We start from the raw sequence: 15,992 nt of genomic DNA, 5'->3' as shown, positions 1-15,992 counted from the left end.
TACCAGGAAGGTGATCAGCTCCAAATGCAGGCTCCTACCAGCAACTAGAAATGGAGCCATTGGATACATGGTTTCCATCAACAGCGGTGAGGGATAATGGCTGCAGCAAGGCCTGAAAAGGCAGATGGAGTTGCGAAACTAATGTGAAGGAGATGAAACTGAGATGAGTCTACGAAGTCAGATGTAAGAATAGAACCACTAAGAGTGTTCAGGGTTGTAGGCATCACAAATTCGGAACTTCTTGAGGAATAGGAAGTGGACTCCAAAACTCCTAGTTCGGCTTCCCTGTTACTGGCTAGGAGGAGGTGTTTCCTGGACTCTTGGGACAGGTCGTAAGCAAATGTCCAGGTACCCCGCAGAAGAGGCAGAGTTTATTTTTAAAACTCCTCTTGCATTTTTCAGGAAAGAGATGGGATAGAACAATATGCATGGGTTCCTCCGAGGGAAGCACTGGGTTTTTAAACTGTGGGGCAAGATGCAGGGTGAAGCGACAAGAACGATACCTTTCCTGAGTACATTCCTTGAAACGTATGTCTACACGAATACAAAGGGAGAAGAGGGAATCGAGATCAGGAGGAAGTTTTCTGGAGTCCAGTTCATCCTTAATTTGGTCTGAAAGCCGCTGCCAGAAGCTTGCCACCAATGCCTCATTATTCCATTTTAACTCAGATGCTAGGGTACAGAACTGGAGCGTTCACTGACCCACAGGACGAGTACCATGGCGAAGATTCAACAAAGAAGAAGCAGCTGAAAAGACACAAGCCAGTTCATTAGAAATCTTGTGGACGGTTTCAATGAAGAATGCAGAATGGGTTGTCCCGTTCCCAAAGGGGAGAGGCCCACATTAAAGCATTGATTAAGAAAACCTCTGCACCTCTTGGGATCCCGTCGTACTTCTCAGGAGATGGGATACAGAGATTCTTGGAGCTGGCAGATGCTTAAACCGAAAAAGGAGCAGACGAGAAAGAAGAGGTCACACGGGCAGGTGGCGAGGCTGCCAGAGAGTATTGTAAGGAGTCCAGATGGGTTATACACTGAACCAGCTGGGCCTGATCTGATTCTTGCTGCACAACCCGTTGGGCTTAATGAAGAAAAAATATCCCAGGCGGTGGGTTCACCTGTACTATCTGTCATGGCTAGAGTATACTGTCATGCAGGAAAAGTTGAATAATGTCTACTTACTGGTATTGGCACTACTGAATCTGGAGGACGGAATCTAACGCGCCCCTGGTCTTCGTTGGGGACCATCGCAAGTGAGATTGGATTTCGCTGCTACGGACATGTAACCAGCGAACAGACGGAAAAGAGTAGTCAGGCAATCCGGGCCAGAACGAGGCAAACAATGCAGTGCCAATCAGAATCCGAAGGGAGAGTCAACGAGCCACAGGTCAGATACCAGGAGAAGAACTCAGAAGATAAAGGGTTAACCAAACATGGAAAGCCAAGGTCTAAGCCACAAATCCAAATAGAGTGTCAGCAGACAGAACAGTATGCTGGAGCACAGGGGTTAAGACCTAATACTCTGGCACCCTAGAGGTGCCAGAGCCTTCCTTAAATAGGAAGGAGACAGGCCTGATTGGCCACAGCAGATTTGGGTGGTCAGGGTGTCCTTGATCGCCGACATTAAACTCAAGGAGCAACGGGACGTGGTGCCATCTGCGCATGCACCAACAAAGTCCCGGCACAGGAGAAGGAGAGTGTCCTGCTGCTAGCCAATGGGGTACCCCAGGTATCAGAGACAAGAGACCATCCCATGCACGCAGGACGGTGCCTGACACTGAGACATGTTACTGCTCTGTAGCCTCTACCAAGTACAATAATGTTACTACACCATTATCCTGTTCTGCTTACCGATGCAGAGCAGTGAGAAAAAAGACAAAGGATTCAATTAAGGAAAGATACGTCTAGAAGAAATAGTACCAGGAAAACACAATGCTGATGAGAAAGAAACAAGACTAAAGAAACAGAAAGGGAGGCAATGGGATCCCAAAATTAGTGAAAAATAATGTAAGGTCCACCATGTTCCATCAAACACCGTTAGTCTGTTTACATTTATTACCTGGGCAAAAGGTGACAACAACAGAGACATGCCACATTCAGCTTTTTATCAATTTATATGAATGAATATTGTGCTCTGGCAGTATATATTTAACTAAAACGTGCAAAAGAGTCCTTAATAAGCACACAGTGGAGTTAGCAGTCCACACTTAATGATTTTGCATGCATAAAAATATAATAATTTCAGATTATGGTAGTTCAGGATCTAAGCAGTTAATGCAGACTATTTTACAGCAATCAAAAGGGTAATGTGTAAGCCTAGCATGGCAGTCACAGTCCATATAATATATGGGTATACAAATCTCATGGACACATGTCTACACATTGCCAGCCTTTATTACTTGCCAGAGCAGCTTTGTTCAGTTGATGGCCTAGTATTTTCTCGACTAGCTTATTCCTAAACACTGGGTAGAGTGTCTCCAGGGCAAATACAATGGCTCATTACATGGAACTGAGAAGTGGTCAGCAGCTGCACACAATTAACTCAGCTTGAGCCTGGTCTTCTAGCAGAATTTTCTATGTGTATAATTATATCCAAGAAGTTCCTTTGAGTGACAATATATCAGAAGTCATTTTCTGTTTAAACACTACACGCTGAATCTCCTGGATAATTATTTATTTGGATAGAGTTGCAGTAACGTACAACCTGCCAAATTTCGAATACGTTTGTTGGCAATGCAGAAATTGTAGCCAAACTAGAAGTAGGGGGGGTTAAGGTGCAAACATATATTTTGATGCCCTCCTTTCTCACCTACAGAGCTGTCCCAAAAAATGCAATGTAGACAGCAGTATATAATTACCCAGTTCTATGTCTTTCGTTGGGCTACCTCTTTTTGAATCTAATTATAGGTTGACTGCTGATGTCCTTTGTACCTACAATGGGCTTCAGTGCTCAGTGACTGATGCTATAAGCAGCTAAAATACATTAGAGTTACAGGTTGTAGAAGGGGAACTGAATGTAGCAGCAGTCATTGGGCACTCAAGCCCCTTGTAAGCAAAGTGGCTATTAAAGTGAACTTAACGAAAAGTGACTTTTGAAAATAATTTTAACACGTGCCTTCTTTTATATGCACCTATTAAAGACTGACTCATTTCTTAATACATTTTTTACTATATTCCCCATAACCTATTATTTATTCCAATTCAATCAGTCCCCTGCTTCCTATATTTTTTCAAGTTACAGGTACCAAAGGACAACTAACCCAGGTGCTCATACAGAAGCAAGCCTGCCTTTAATGTAAAAAGTAAAGGCAGTAGGTGTGGAGAAATAACATAGTGAAAATTTAAAACAGCGGTATTAAGGTTTAAATGCATAAGCCAGTATTGCACAAATATTGCACTTAATTCTCTCTAATTCATCTTTGTAGAACTACTTTAGCTATTCAGACTGTAAGCCCTGTAGAGCAGGAACCTTTCTCACATGTCCTGTGTAGTTATTGTTTCTATTTATATTGATTTTCTTTTGTGTGAACAGTAATTTTTCCATACCATTCTATTCATGTGTAGGTCCAAAAATATAGCCTTCCATACCAGAAAAGTTGTACTAAACCATCCTTTACAGCCATTACAACTTAATTTATAAAGACTGGTATAATTTATATATACAGTATTTACTAGCAGAGCAGTTTCACCATGAGGCAAGATGAAAACCTTTTCTCAGACATCACCACTCAAGGAATAACAGAAACGACTCTCACCTTGCCTCCTAATTCTCCCTCTCCCCTGACGTTGTGGTCAACTGTACGAATAAATGTGCTGATATAAGTCTTCTTCTCTCCTTCCTGCAATCAATCTATTGGGACTATGGAGACTGATAAGAGTAAGGGACGAGAGGGAGACAAAATATTCTTCCTGTCTTGCCTTTACTTCACTAACACTGCCCATCACTATTGCCCCAATACATGAAGAATAGCAAACGATTTATATCACTGTCTTTCTTCCTGCAATCAGCTATTGCAAAGCACAGCCAGAGTAAGGAGCTCCATGGGGGCGGGGGTTTAATTGGAGTTGGTACCACAGATGGCACAATGTGGATGAACATCTCTCATTACTAAGCAGAACAAAGTAAATTTATTTAACAAAGAACATGCAGAATAGCCACCAATAGTACCACGTTCACATTGCTGACCCGGCAATATCCCGGGTATAGGAACCCCTGGATATTGCCAGATGACAGAGCCTCCCACAACGGCAAATTTGTGGTCGACTGGGTTCACACTGAACCCGGGTCTGCTTGGGTCTCCCTGGCAACATCACAGGAGGAGCTTTGATTGGCTCCTCTTGTAATGTTGATTTTTTTTTCTTTACCTGTCAATGGTTATCAGTGATAAGCCCTGGCATCTACCTGGGTCGGACCCGGGAATAACCCTTCAAAATACCCGGGTTCAATTCCCGGATCATCCAACCCGGGTAGATGCAGGGAACCCCGTTCCCACTCAGCCTCGACCTGGGTTGACGAGGCTCGACCTGGCAATAACTTGGGTTTTTGAGGCAGTGTGAACAGGATATAGGTAAAATTTTCAGCTTCAATTCTGATAACTAGGGTGAATTTGTAATAAAGGAAAAAACGTAAAAATAACTCAAACAAGAGCCTAAAACACTCTGGGAATGCTCAGATAGGGTATTTGTGAAAGGCGGAGTTGACAATCTGGCACAATAATTATAAATGCAATTGTCTACTTTTGGACAAGCACTCTTTTTTATATACTTGCTGCCCCCCCCCCATTGTTTGCTTTTAAGCAACCCCCTATTTATGTGCAAACAATCCATTTAAGACATCTGGCATTTCAGACAAAGTATTCATACTGTTGCTCAACCTGTTAATTTGTACCTGCAAATGTTTTAATCCCTTGTAAATGACAAGACTTCTATCACCATCTTTTCCCCTCATTCACTTTTATTTTTATGTCCTCTTACTGACTAATTAATATACAGAATCATAAATTGTTATGTTACATCAAGTAAATAAACAAAGTTGCAATTCTGACAGAGGATACATATTGTATTGGGCAAAGAGAGCACAGAAACAGTGTGTAATGTCCAGGGATGCATACAAAGGACGCATGGATTTATATTTTGTAGGGTGAAAAAAAACTTAACATGTATTTACAGTCACACATTACAACAATATATTTGAATTTGCAAAATAACCAATAGCCAAATTCCTGACAGTATTATTCTAAGTCAATGTAACACATAGGGGATAATTGTCCATGCTGAATGTCCCCACCCTTTAATTTCCCTCATTAATGTGCTTTGTGTGTTAGTTTATTACATTTGTAAAATATTTTCTTTTAGATATGGAAAACTAATTCTACATATTGTCACGTATTTTGGGTTTGTTGTGTTATTTGCAATGTTTCAATCCTGAAGTCTTTTTTTGTGATCATGATAATACATAGTCCCATGGTATTGTTTTGGTACAATAATACAAATCATTGTTTGCTACTGCATTTGTCCATTATTTGCCATGTACATTTTCCCTTGATAATGTGTTAAAGCAAAAATGTGGCAATATGTACTGTACCAACACATACTTTATATTCCATTTGCAATATCCATCAGACCACTAATTAGGCATAGTAATTATGCACAAACTTTAGTACTTTACAAATGTCAATCAATGTACTGTGACTGTGCAGTATAAATAAATTGCAAAGTGAAAATGTCCAGTAACCAACAGATTTCAATCGACAATTACCTCTGATCAAAGTGCATATATCAACTTTGTTAGTAAATAATGCCCACAGTTTGATACTAGTGTACAAACCACTTTACAAATGATCAAAAGGAACACAAATATAATATCACACAGAATTATATCACATTGTTCAGTCTATGCTGCATACTCTGAAATCAATAGTAATACAAACTGAACATGCTTGTTGTACAGTTTGTTTTTGTAACCAACTAGGATCTTAAATAAAACATATAAAGGTTTAGTTACTAACTATGCAGTAGAAGAAATCACACTTCAATAAGATATCTCATTGTGCTCTTCAGATTGTATATTATTATCTTTTATGTTACCTCTATTTTCTTTTTTCTCTTGCGCATCTGCCATTCGTTGGTAAATCGGCTGGTCAATTTTATCACTCAAATGTAGAGATGGTGGCAGAGAGTCCTCATGAGATGCCGCACTCTCCATCTAAAACCAAAAAATTGAGAGGGTATGTCTCTAAATAAGTGCATATAGTTAAATATTTTAACATGTGTAACAGTGTGTAAGCTATATGGTCACCTGTTCACTATAACAAAAAGTTAGTTAGTAGTACATTGTACAAGTTCAAACTGTGTCTAGTGGGATATCTGGGTCAATTATTCACACAAATATTAAATGATTTTTAGATGTGGTGGAAAGAGTTTGTCTTAAACACTCATGTTCATGAAAACATACTTCAATATGTGGCAGTGTTTATGGGGGCAAAATTATCCTGGAACACATACAATACTTGACATACAATTATGTATTATGCAAAATGTATTGTGCTTACGTACCTTCTGTATGGCAAACACCCTGAACTCTGCATGTGAACTTCATCCTGTGTAATAAATGTCAAACAAAAATGTGTCCCCCCCATCCAAATCCATAAACAGCAGCAATTTCTCCATTGTCGCCAGCCAATCACAAGCAGTCAGCACTGGATACAGCTTGAGACTGGCTGGGGCTAAAAGATTCCTGGCTACCTTGCTGGTCTCAGTCATAGCCATTCAGCAACAGGTGTTTGAAGGGCCGCCAGCAGAGGGATACGGCCAGTACAGCTGTGAGGGGCCTGGACAGACTGGGAGGCTCAGACTGACCTCTCTTTCTGTCCGGACACCCTGGATTGTTCGGGCCCCTTAGTCTGACTGACTGCGCCCCTTCTCCTCTGTGATCCTGCAGCTCCCAGGCTCTGATAGTCTGGGAGTGCGCTGCACAGTGACATCATCACTACGCGCTGTGCTCCCGGTCAATCAGTGACCGGTTACTGCAGCATTGCAGAGGAGATGATAAGTTAATTGGTCATTAATTTAATAGGGGAGGGGGTGATAGGAGAGGGGAACATTTACTGTGATAGCGTGGAGGGGAGAGGGGAACATTTACTGTGACGGGATGGGGGTGGAGGGGAACATTTGCTGTGATTGGGGGGAGCAGTTACATTTACTGTGATGAGGGAGGGAATGGAGCATTTACTGTCATGAGGGAGTGGGGGAGGCATGTACTGTGAGGAGGGAAGGGGGTGCATGTACAGTGAAAAGGGAGGAGGCATGTATGGGGAGGGTGGGGGGTGCCAGATTAAATAGCACTGGTCCCCACAGTTTCTGATGGTAGCCCTGGGTGTTTGTCATGAGAGGCTGGGTTGTTGGGGATTGGGGGTATTTTTTCTGGGAATCTTTTTTCTCAGTTTGGACTACCGCAGATCAAGAATAGAAAGAAGAAAATACAATTCCAATTTATATTTAATAAATTGGTAAATAATTATTGTGGTATCTTTCATTCCATGAAAGGTTTTTTTTTTCAATTTATATATGTTTTTATTCTTCTTACTCTTCCTGGCAGGCCAGGATCCTGTATTATAATAAAAAGTGACAATTATTGTTTTACTGAATCAAACCCTATCCTTGCTTATGAGATTACATAGGTTGGCTGACTACAAAAGCCATTTTTTAACTTGAACTCTGATGGAAGCAATCCCATGTGTGAGACAAAGACAGTGTTTCCTTTTTAAAATAAAACTGAAATCATTAGGCTTAGTGTGCAAAGGAACATGGATGTGCACTGTGCTCAGGCATGGGCTGACGGACGTCAGCCCGGGGGGGCACACGCCGCACAAGCGGCCGCATCACGTGTCACATTTATATTACTTCCGGGCCGGCCCTAACAGCCGTGATTCTGAGCGGCCCGGGGGGCCGATGCCCCCCTGCCCCCCGGCCCGGCCCGCCCCTGACTGTGCTGTAGGTATAATCAATAAATGTACAGTACAAAGGGTGCAGCAAAAGGTGATCTAGATTGTAGTGATAAGCTAGCATAATGCAGTTATTTCTCAGCTGCACACAATTTAACTCCACCTCATGCTCTCAAGGCTTCATCAGTATGAGTCAATAACATTTTATTCATATACCTGTTTTGTATACTTTGTGTGTGCATTACAGAAGAGAACCAAGTTGTGCAATTCATGAAGATCTTGTGTGCAGAAAGAATGATAGCGCTCTTATCATCTGAGTGCACATATAATGGCAAGGAAGTGTTTGCGTCTCAGAAGCTATCATATTTCTAAACTACTGCAGAGTTTATCACTTAGGATCTGTCATGAAAGGTATAATTTTTGTTTTTCTCTCCTACCAAGCAGTGATACATGAGTAGTGTAATGCACTGGGTGAGATTTTTTCATTCAAAGCATTTGACAAGAGCTATAATTCAGTGAACTTAATATATGTTCTGAGCACAGTGCTTATGTTTTAAAATATGAATAAGTTTTCTTTTATATTTTCATATCTATCCATATTTTATGTGACTACTAAAAAAACAGGTATACTCCAGTCCCAGACAGAGAGGATTGCAATACAAGTGATGTAAAACTTTAAAGTTTGCCATAGTATGTAATAGTACACACACAGAACTTTGGAAGGCCGAACCATATGTGCAGAGGCTAATGTAATAAAAGAAAAAGGTATTGAAATACAGACAGTCCAGATGCCCCTTCTATGACAGACAATAGTCCCATAAATAAAAATTTAAATCATATGTACAGGGACACTTGAAATAAACATATTTGGGTGTGTGCATATGGAAAGTTACAGTCAAGTCCATAAATATTGGGACATCAACACAATTCTCATATTTTGGGCTCTATACACCACCACAATGGACTTGAAATGAAACAAACAAGATGTGCTTTAACTGCAGACTTTCAGCTTTAATTTGAGGGTATTTACATCCAAATCAGGTGAACGGTGTAGGAATTACAACGGATTCTATATGTGCCTCCCACTTTCAAAGGGACCAAAAGTAATGGGACAAACTAACCAATACTACATCAAACTTTCACTTTTTAATACTTTGTTGCAAATCCTTTGCAGTCAATTATAGCCTGAAGTCTGGAAGGCATAGACATCACCAGATGCTGGGTTTCATCCCTGGTGATGCTCTGCCAGGCCTCTACTGCAAATGTCTTCAGTTCCTGCTTGTTCTTGGGGCATTTTCCCTTCAGTTTTGTCTTCATCAAGTGGAATGCATGCTCAATCGGATTCAGGTCAGGTGATTGACTTGGCCATTGCATAACATTCCACTTGTTGGCCTTAAAAAAAACTCTTTGGTTGCTTTTTCAGTATGCTTCGGGTCATTGTCCATCTGCACTGTGAAGCGCCGTCCAATGAGTTCTGAAGCATTTGACTGAATATGAGCAGATAATGTTACCCGAAACACTTCAGAATTCATCCTGCTGCAGTCAGCAGTCACATCATTAATAAATACAAGGGAACCAGTTTCATTGGCAGCCATACATGCTCACGCCATGACACTACCACCACCATGCTTCACTGATGAGGTGGTATGTTTTGAATCATGAGCAGTTCCTTTCCTTCTCCATACTCTCCTCTTCCCATCACTCTGGTACAAATTGATCTTCTGATCTGTCCATAGGATGTTGTTCCAGAACTGTAATGGCTTTTTTTAGACGTTGTTTGCCAAACTCTAATTTGGTCTTCCTGTTTTTGTGGCTCACAAATGGTTTACATCTTGTGGTGAACCTCTATATTCACTCTTGTGAAGTCTTCTTTTGATTGTTGACTTTGACACATATACACCAACCTCCTGGAGAGTGTTCTTGATTTGGCCAACTGTTGTGAATGGGTTTTTCTTCACAAGGGAAAAAATTCTTCTGTCATCCACCACAGTTGTTTTCAGTGGTCTTCCGGGTCTTTTGGTGTTGCTGAGCTCTCCGGTGCATTCTTTCTTTTTAAGAATGTCCCAAACAGTTGATTTGGCCACACCTAATGTTTTTGCTATCTCTTTGATGGGTTTGTTTTTTTATTTTTCAGCCTAATGATGGCTTGCTTCAGTGATAGTGACAGCTCTTTGGATCTCATATTGAGAGTCGACAGCAACAGTTTCCAAATGCAAATGTCACACCTAGAATCAACTCCAGACCTTTTACCTGCTTAATTGATGATGAAATAACGAAGGAATAGCCCACACATGTCCATGAAATAGCTTTTGTGTCGATTGTCCCATTACTTTTGGTCCCTTAAAAAGTGGGAGGCACATATAGAAACCGTTGTAATTAATACACCGTTCACCTGATTTGGATGTAAATACCCTCAAATTAAAGCTGAAAGTCTGCAGTTAAAGCACATCTTGTTAGTTTCATTTCAAATCCATTGTGGTGGTGTATAGAGCCCAAAATATGAGAATTGTGTCGATGTCCCAATATTTATGGACTTGACTGTATGTGGTGTACTTCCACTCGTAAATAACCTATAAATTCTATCTCTGCAATGTTAGCGTCCACTGACCTTACTGTAATAAATAGTAAAATAAACAAGCAAGTAAAATTCTTCAATAGCTCGAGTAATGAGAATGCACTTGTTATGCCTTACAGCCATTTTTTAAATGTAGAGTGGTTAATACAATTCTATTAACTTGGCCTCAATTGCCACCACACTCTGTACATTTATTTATTTCTCTACACAATTTATACTGTGTCTTTTCCCTTAGGATTTATAATAAGCAGAAATTAATTGTTGTCTATTAGCGGTGGGCTTACAATGCAGTGCCGGCCACTTACCATTTAATGCTCAAGAATGTATTTCTTCCAATTTGTCATTTTCTTAATTAAAATACCAATACCACCTAGGGAGGTTCTGAAAGTATGGGACGTATATATTTAGAGACTTTACGAAAGTCATACTTATATTTCCAAGATTGTCTAAAGTATTTGTACAGCTTTGTTACACTGCATTTCTTGTTCCTTAATTTCCAGAGATGTAAAAGTAGATATGATATCATACCTGTTTGTAATCTTCCTTTCTGCCACTTTTTGCACCAATGGCACAGTCAAAGAGTTTCAGGAAGAAATCTAAGGTAAAGTCATATTCGTCAGCAAGAGATCGCAGAGACTTCAAGATGGAATAAAACAGAGCTCCTTGCTGGGCCAAGGGGTACAGTGCTTCTCTCACTTGCAGCATCTTATTAAGTTGTGATTTAGCCATCTCCAGCACTCTTGAAATCTTAAACAGAACGCAATAGTCAAAGTAAGTGGTAGTTCAATATTAATGCTAAGTTGTTTACCGTACATGATATTGGCAAAAGAGCAGCTTGTGCCTTTCCTATTATTTCCCTGTGCTGTCTATCACTAGTCCACTAAGTGCTATGTATAAATAAATGTATTGTTTTTACACAAGTGGTTAAAACATACTGTGGTGGATATGTCTTTTCTAAAACATATTTCTATGTACTAAGCAACAATAGATCTATATATAATGTTCTATGTATATTGCAGAAATCACCAAATAAAAACTCCTTGCTCCAGGTATTCTCAAGCAGTAGCTGTTTTATTTGCAGCATAAAACAGCTCATCTGCAACATAAATAATCCATGGCTTCCTGACACTTTCTTAGCCCACAACCCCTGACTATCGTCCTGCCGCTTGTCAGCATCGGAAGCCCAGCTCACCAGATCCTACAATCCTTTTATAAACATACACACACCACAGCAATGACACCCATGTTGTGCACCTGTGTGTCTGTGTGCTGTGGGAAAGACTTAGTGAGAATTTAACCCTGTGTGCAGGCTGTACCTGCAAACTCTCTGGGATTTTACATTTCCCTATGCAGGAAAGGTGTGGCAAATAACCCTCTTTGCCACAATATCAACTTACTTTACTCTTCTCCTCGGAAATTGTAATTATGTTGACATCACCATACATATTGCTTAGTTCTGGAGAAATAAAACATTCTCTACTTTTCTTTTCCAGCTGTTTTAAATCTTGCTGGTGTTTTAGGATAAGGTTTGCCTTTTCCTGCCAAGTAAAGAAAAATATATACATCAGCATTGGTGTTATATGAAGTACCTAAATATCTCTCAAGTTAATTGTCTAGATAAAAGACATGCTGTGTTTTACACTGGAGACAAAGAAGGGTTGGGGTGGGAATAGTTTGCCATTTTCTGAGAATGACCCTATTTATTAATGTAATGTTATTTTGCCTAGTGGTCTGAAGTGCTAAATGTTACTGTATGGCCAATGTAAGCTCTATTACAGTGTTGGTAAATTCATTCAGCATAAAATTGTAAAACAAATGATAAAACATGTAGGGCCTGAGTCATTAAGGCAGTAGTAAGGCAATACACCCGTAGTCAACAAGGAACAGATCTCAAGATACGGATCTCAAGGACAGGCAGGATACGTATGTACCTGTCAGCTCTAGCAGCCTGTAGTTGTCCTAAAAAATAAACCCCAAAAAATATTCCACATGTGTAAGGCAAAAACATCTTCTTTTCTTCATGCTTGCTGAACCTTAAATAATCATCAGAAACTCGCTTGGCAAGAAAATAAAAGATTAAGATGACACAAACTTTGTTCCTCTATAGAGGAACAACTGCCACATAATGAAATATGAATGATGCAAGGACTGTAGTATTTATAACCTATCGGCTTTCCCACAGTGCAGTGTGTATTTTAACTTTTTTTTGTAAATCAGATATCTCAAACTTAACGTGAACATGTTCAAGGTGATTTGCACATGTGTGAATCATCCTGAACATGCGTGAACCAACTTACAAACACTGTCGAACAGGCTCGAACATAGTTGAACATGTTTGACCTTCTCAATTATCTCAAGTGTTAGCAACTTTTTTAATTTTAGAGCCAATGATGATTGATGGAACAGTTTGAGAATCGAAACATGCCCAGTTCAAGCATCTCTAGTTAGGAGTGTAATTTCCTCCACTCCTGGATCCCTGGAAAACAAATTCTGTTGGGATAACGAACACGTTTCAGTAGTTGGCTATGGTATCCATATGCTCAAAACTTGAACTATGCAATCTGCAATTATTATATTCAATTTTTCAATAAGCAATTAATTGTGCACCACTTATATCAATATCTCATCACAACACTTTGGGAAATGCTACAATTTCTGGAGTTTATATTTGTTAATTGTAGTTGGGGCTAAAGGTAGCTAGGAGGAGTGAATATTATATTATTTTTATTTTGTTATATCATTCTTGCATTATTAATTGACCAGATAAAGTCTTACGCTTTTACTAGCTATGTTCAAAACTGAACAATTGATAAACTATTTCAATTTTATACAACAGTATGCGATTTTTAAGGAGAGGTGAATGATTTATCTGTAATCCAAATAAAGGCCTCATTTCCAACAGAACAGCTGTAAATAAAAAGGCAACATAGGATATACAATATCCAATTTTAAGATTCTCAGCAAAAATAGCTATTTAATAAATCTTGTTTGTGAACAGCAAAAGAGAATAAAACAAAAAAAAATTTCTAGATAGGAAAAACAAAATAGACTCAATCCACATCGCTTCTCACCAAGTTTGCCTCCCCCTAATGGCCCTTTACCCATCTCTCACTCTGCCACCCTCTCTTCCTTCTCTCTGGCAACTGAATCGACATTCTCCTTCTTCCATCGTGAGCTTCTCCCTCAACTTGTCCTCTTGACCATGTTCCTTCTAAGATCCTTTCTCTAACAGTCTGCCGTCACCTTGCTTACCTCTTCAGATTTTCCTTACTCATTGGTATCTTCCACTTTACCTAAAAATATGCTCGTATCTCTCCAATTATTCAATCTCTCTCCTTCCATTTGCTTTCAAAATTGTTGAAAAGCTTGTGTCTTCACTCTATGGAATCTGCACTCACCAAAGTGACTAATGACCTAATCCAAGCAAAGTCTGAAGGCCCCTCTCCATCCTCATACTACTCGACTTCTCCATCTCCTTTGATACTAATGATCACTCTCTCAGTCTTAATGCTCTCCAATCCCTTGGCATTCATGACAATTCCCTCTCTTGGCTCTTTTCCTACCTCTGTGGTCGCACCCTCAGTGTTTACACCTTTTAATCTTCCTCTACTCCCCTGCACCTCTCTTTCGGTGACCCTCAAGGATCTGTTCATGGTCTCCTGCTCTTTTCTCTCTAGAAAACGTTACTATGGGATCTTATACACTCCTTCATCAACTATCATCATCTATTTATTTTATATAGCGCCACTCCTTCAACCTCCGCTATAACCACTATGCTTATGACACTCATATCTATCTTTCTTCTCCTGACCTCTCCCCCCTTGTTTTAGCCCATGTGTCAAACTGCTGTTTAACCATCTCCACCTGAATTATCCAATGTCACCTCTATCTCAATATGTCCAAATCTGAGTTTGTTATCTTCTGCCCCTCTACCGCAATAGTTCCGTCCAACATATCACTCACAGTTGACAACATAATTTTCTCCCCAGTTCCCCATGCATGCTGCCTGTGTGTTATTCTTAACTCTGCTGTTTCTCTCCTCCCATCAGGGCCCTTTCTCAGTTCTGTCACAACCATCAGTTGCCCCTACCTCAGTCAGGTAACTAAAACACTGTTCCACTCGCTCATCATTGCCCACCTCAGGAAACCTTCTGCAACTTACTGTAACCTTGTCCTCATTGGCCTCCCTTCCTGTTGCCTAATTCCCCTTCAGTCCATCATGAATGCTGTGGCCAGACTAATCTTTTTCTTAAGACACTCACCTGTTTAAAACCTTTGCAAATCCCTCCACTGGCTTTCCGTTGCCTTCCAAATTCAGTTCAAACTCCTCACCTATGAAGCCCCCCACACAATGCCTCCTCTCCCTATATTATTGACCTAATCTCGACATATACCCCTGCTTAACTCCGATTCGCTGCCTCTCCTCTCCGCTTATCACCTCCTTCCACTTCAGGCTCCAATATTTCTTCCAAGCTGCTGGGAGCTGCTGGAACACCTTACCTCACCATACAAGTCTATCCCCCAATGTTAAATCCTTAAAATGATCCTTCAAACCCACCTTTTCTTGCTCACCTATATTCCTTCCTTCTAGATCCACGCTTCACCATCTGCTCCCTCTCCCTGTCTACTCCGTGTTTTCTCCCTTCCCTCTAGAATGTAAGCTCTCATAGGGTCCTCTCTACCCTTTGTCTCCTGTCTGTCGGTCCTGCCTGTATGTACCTGCTACATTGTATGCTACATATGATATGCGATATTGTGCTATTTACTATGTTAACTACATGTATTATTGTTTTTGTTTTGTTCTAATTTGCGCCTAGGTATGATCTGTTCATGTATTATTATTGTATTTATGTATTATTACTGCATGTGTTTTGTTTTGTATAGACGTACCCTTGCTATAGGTGCTGTGGAATCTAATACTATAACAATGATTATAGTATCTAATGTGATAGGGTCATGGTGGATACAGTTATATAGGAATAGTTTCATCACAATTCTCAACCAAATTTTTAACATGTTCTGAAAATAGAACAGGACTTAAATAGGTCCATTTGACACTATTATCTATAGTTGTGAAGATGAGTTTGTTTCACTCTACAATTCCTTTTGAGAAGATATAAGATATTTAATGAGTTGTGTTTTAAACCCTGAATAGACATAAATCTGCAATCCAAAACTGCCAGAATCAGTCACTCACCATTACTTGTATGTTATCTTCAAATCTCAATATGTTGACATCTTACCATAAACTGGATGTAGAGATGTGGTTGGACTATCGCAAAAGCTCTTCTCATTAGCAATTCTATCAGACTTTCTTCAGAAAAACTGTAATTAACAATGGTTGTTCCTGAATTGATTTCAGTGCTGAGACGGGGTTCCAACTCATAGGCTGCTAAGTAGAGCTTCAAGTGATCAGCGCAGAGAAGTCTATGTCCATTAAAAGAGATGATGGAAGAGGAACCTAAAATATAGAG

At 40.0% G+C, this 15,992-nt stretch overlaps 1 protein-coding gene across 1 annotated transcript in view; it reads right to left on the bottom strand.

Moving 5' to 3' along the window:
- LOC142139871 (uncharacterized) overlaps positions 1 to 15,992 on the bottom strand; it is a 481,886-nt gene that overhangs the window by 164,742 nt on the left and 301,152 nt on the right. The window contains exons 75-78 of the mRNA XM_075197730.1: positions 15,762 to 15,979; positions 11,916 to 12,056; positions 11,047 to 11,265; positions 6,088 to 6,205 (exon numbers count right to left, since the gene is read on the bottom strand). Of these exons, the coding sequence (XP_075053831.1) occupies positions 6,088 to 6,205; positions 11,047 to 11,265; positions 11,916 to 12,056; positions 15,762 to 15,979 (696 nt within the window). The remainder of the gene's footprint in view (positions 1 to 6,087; positions 6,206 to 11,046; positions 11,266 to 11,915; positions 12,057 to 15,761; positions 15,980 to 15,992) is intronic.

The sequence above is a fragment of the Mixophyes fleayi genome, chromosome 2 (genome assembly GCF_038048845.1).
Source record: "Mixophyes fleayi isolate aMixFle1 chromosome 2, aMixFle1.hap1, whole genome shotgun sequence".
Lineage (NCBI taxonomy): Eukaryota > Metazoa > Chordata > Amphibia > Anura > Limnodynastidae > Mixophyes > Mixophyes fleayi.
The sequence above is the reverse complement of the archived record's forward strand: the minus strand, read 5'-3'. Positions and strand labels throughout refer to the sequence as shown.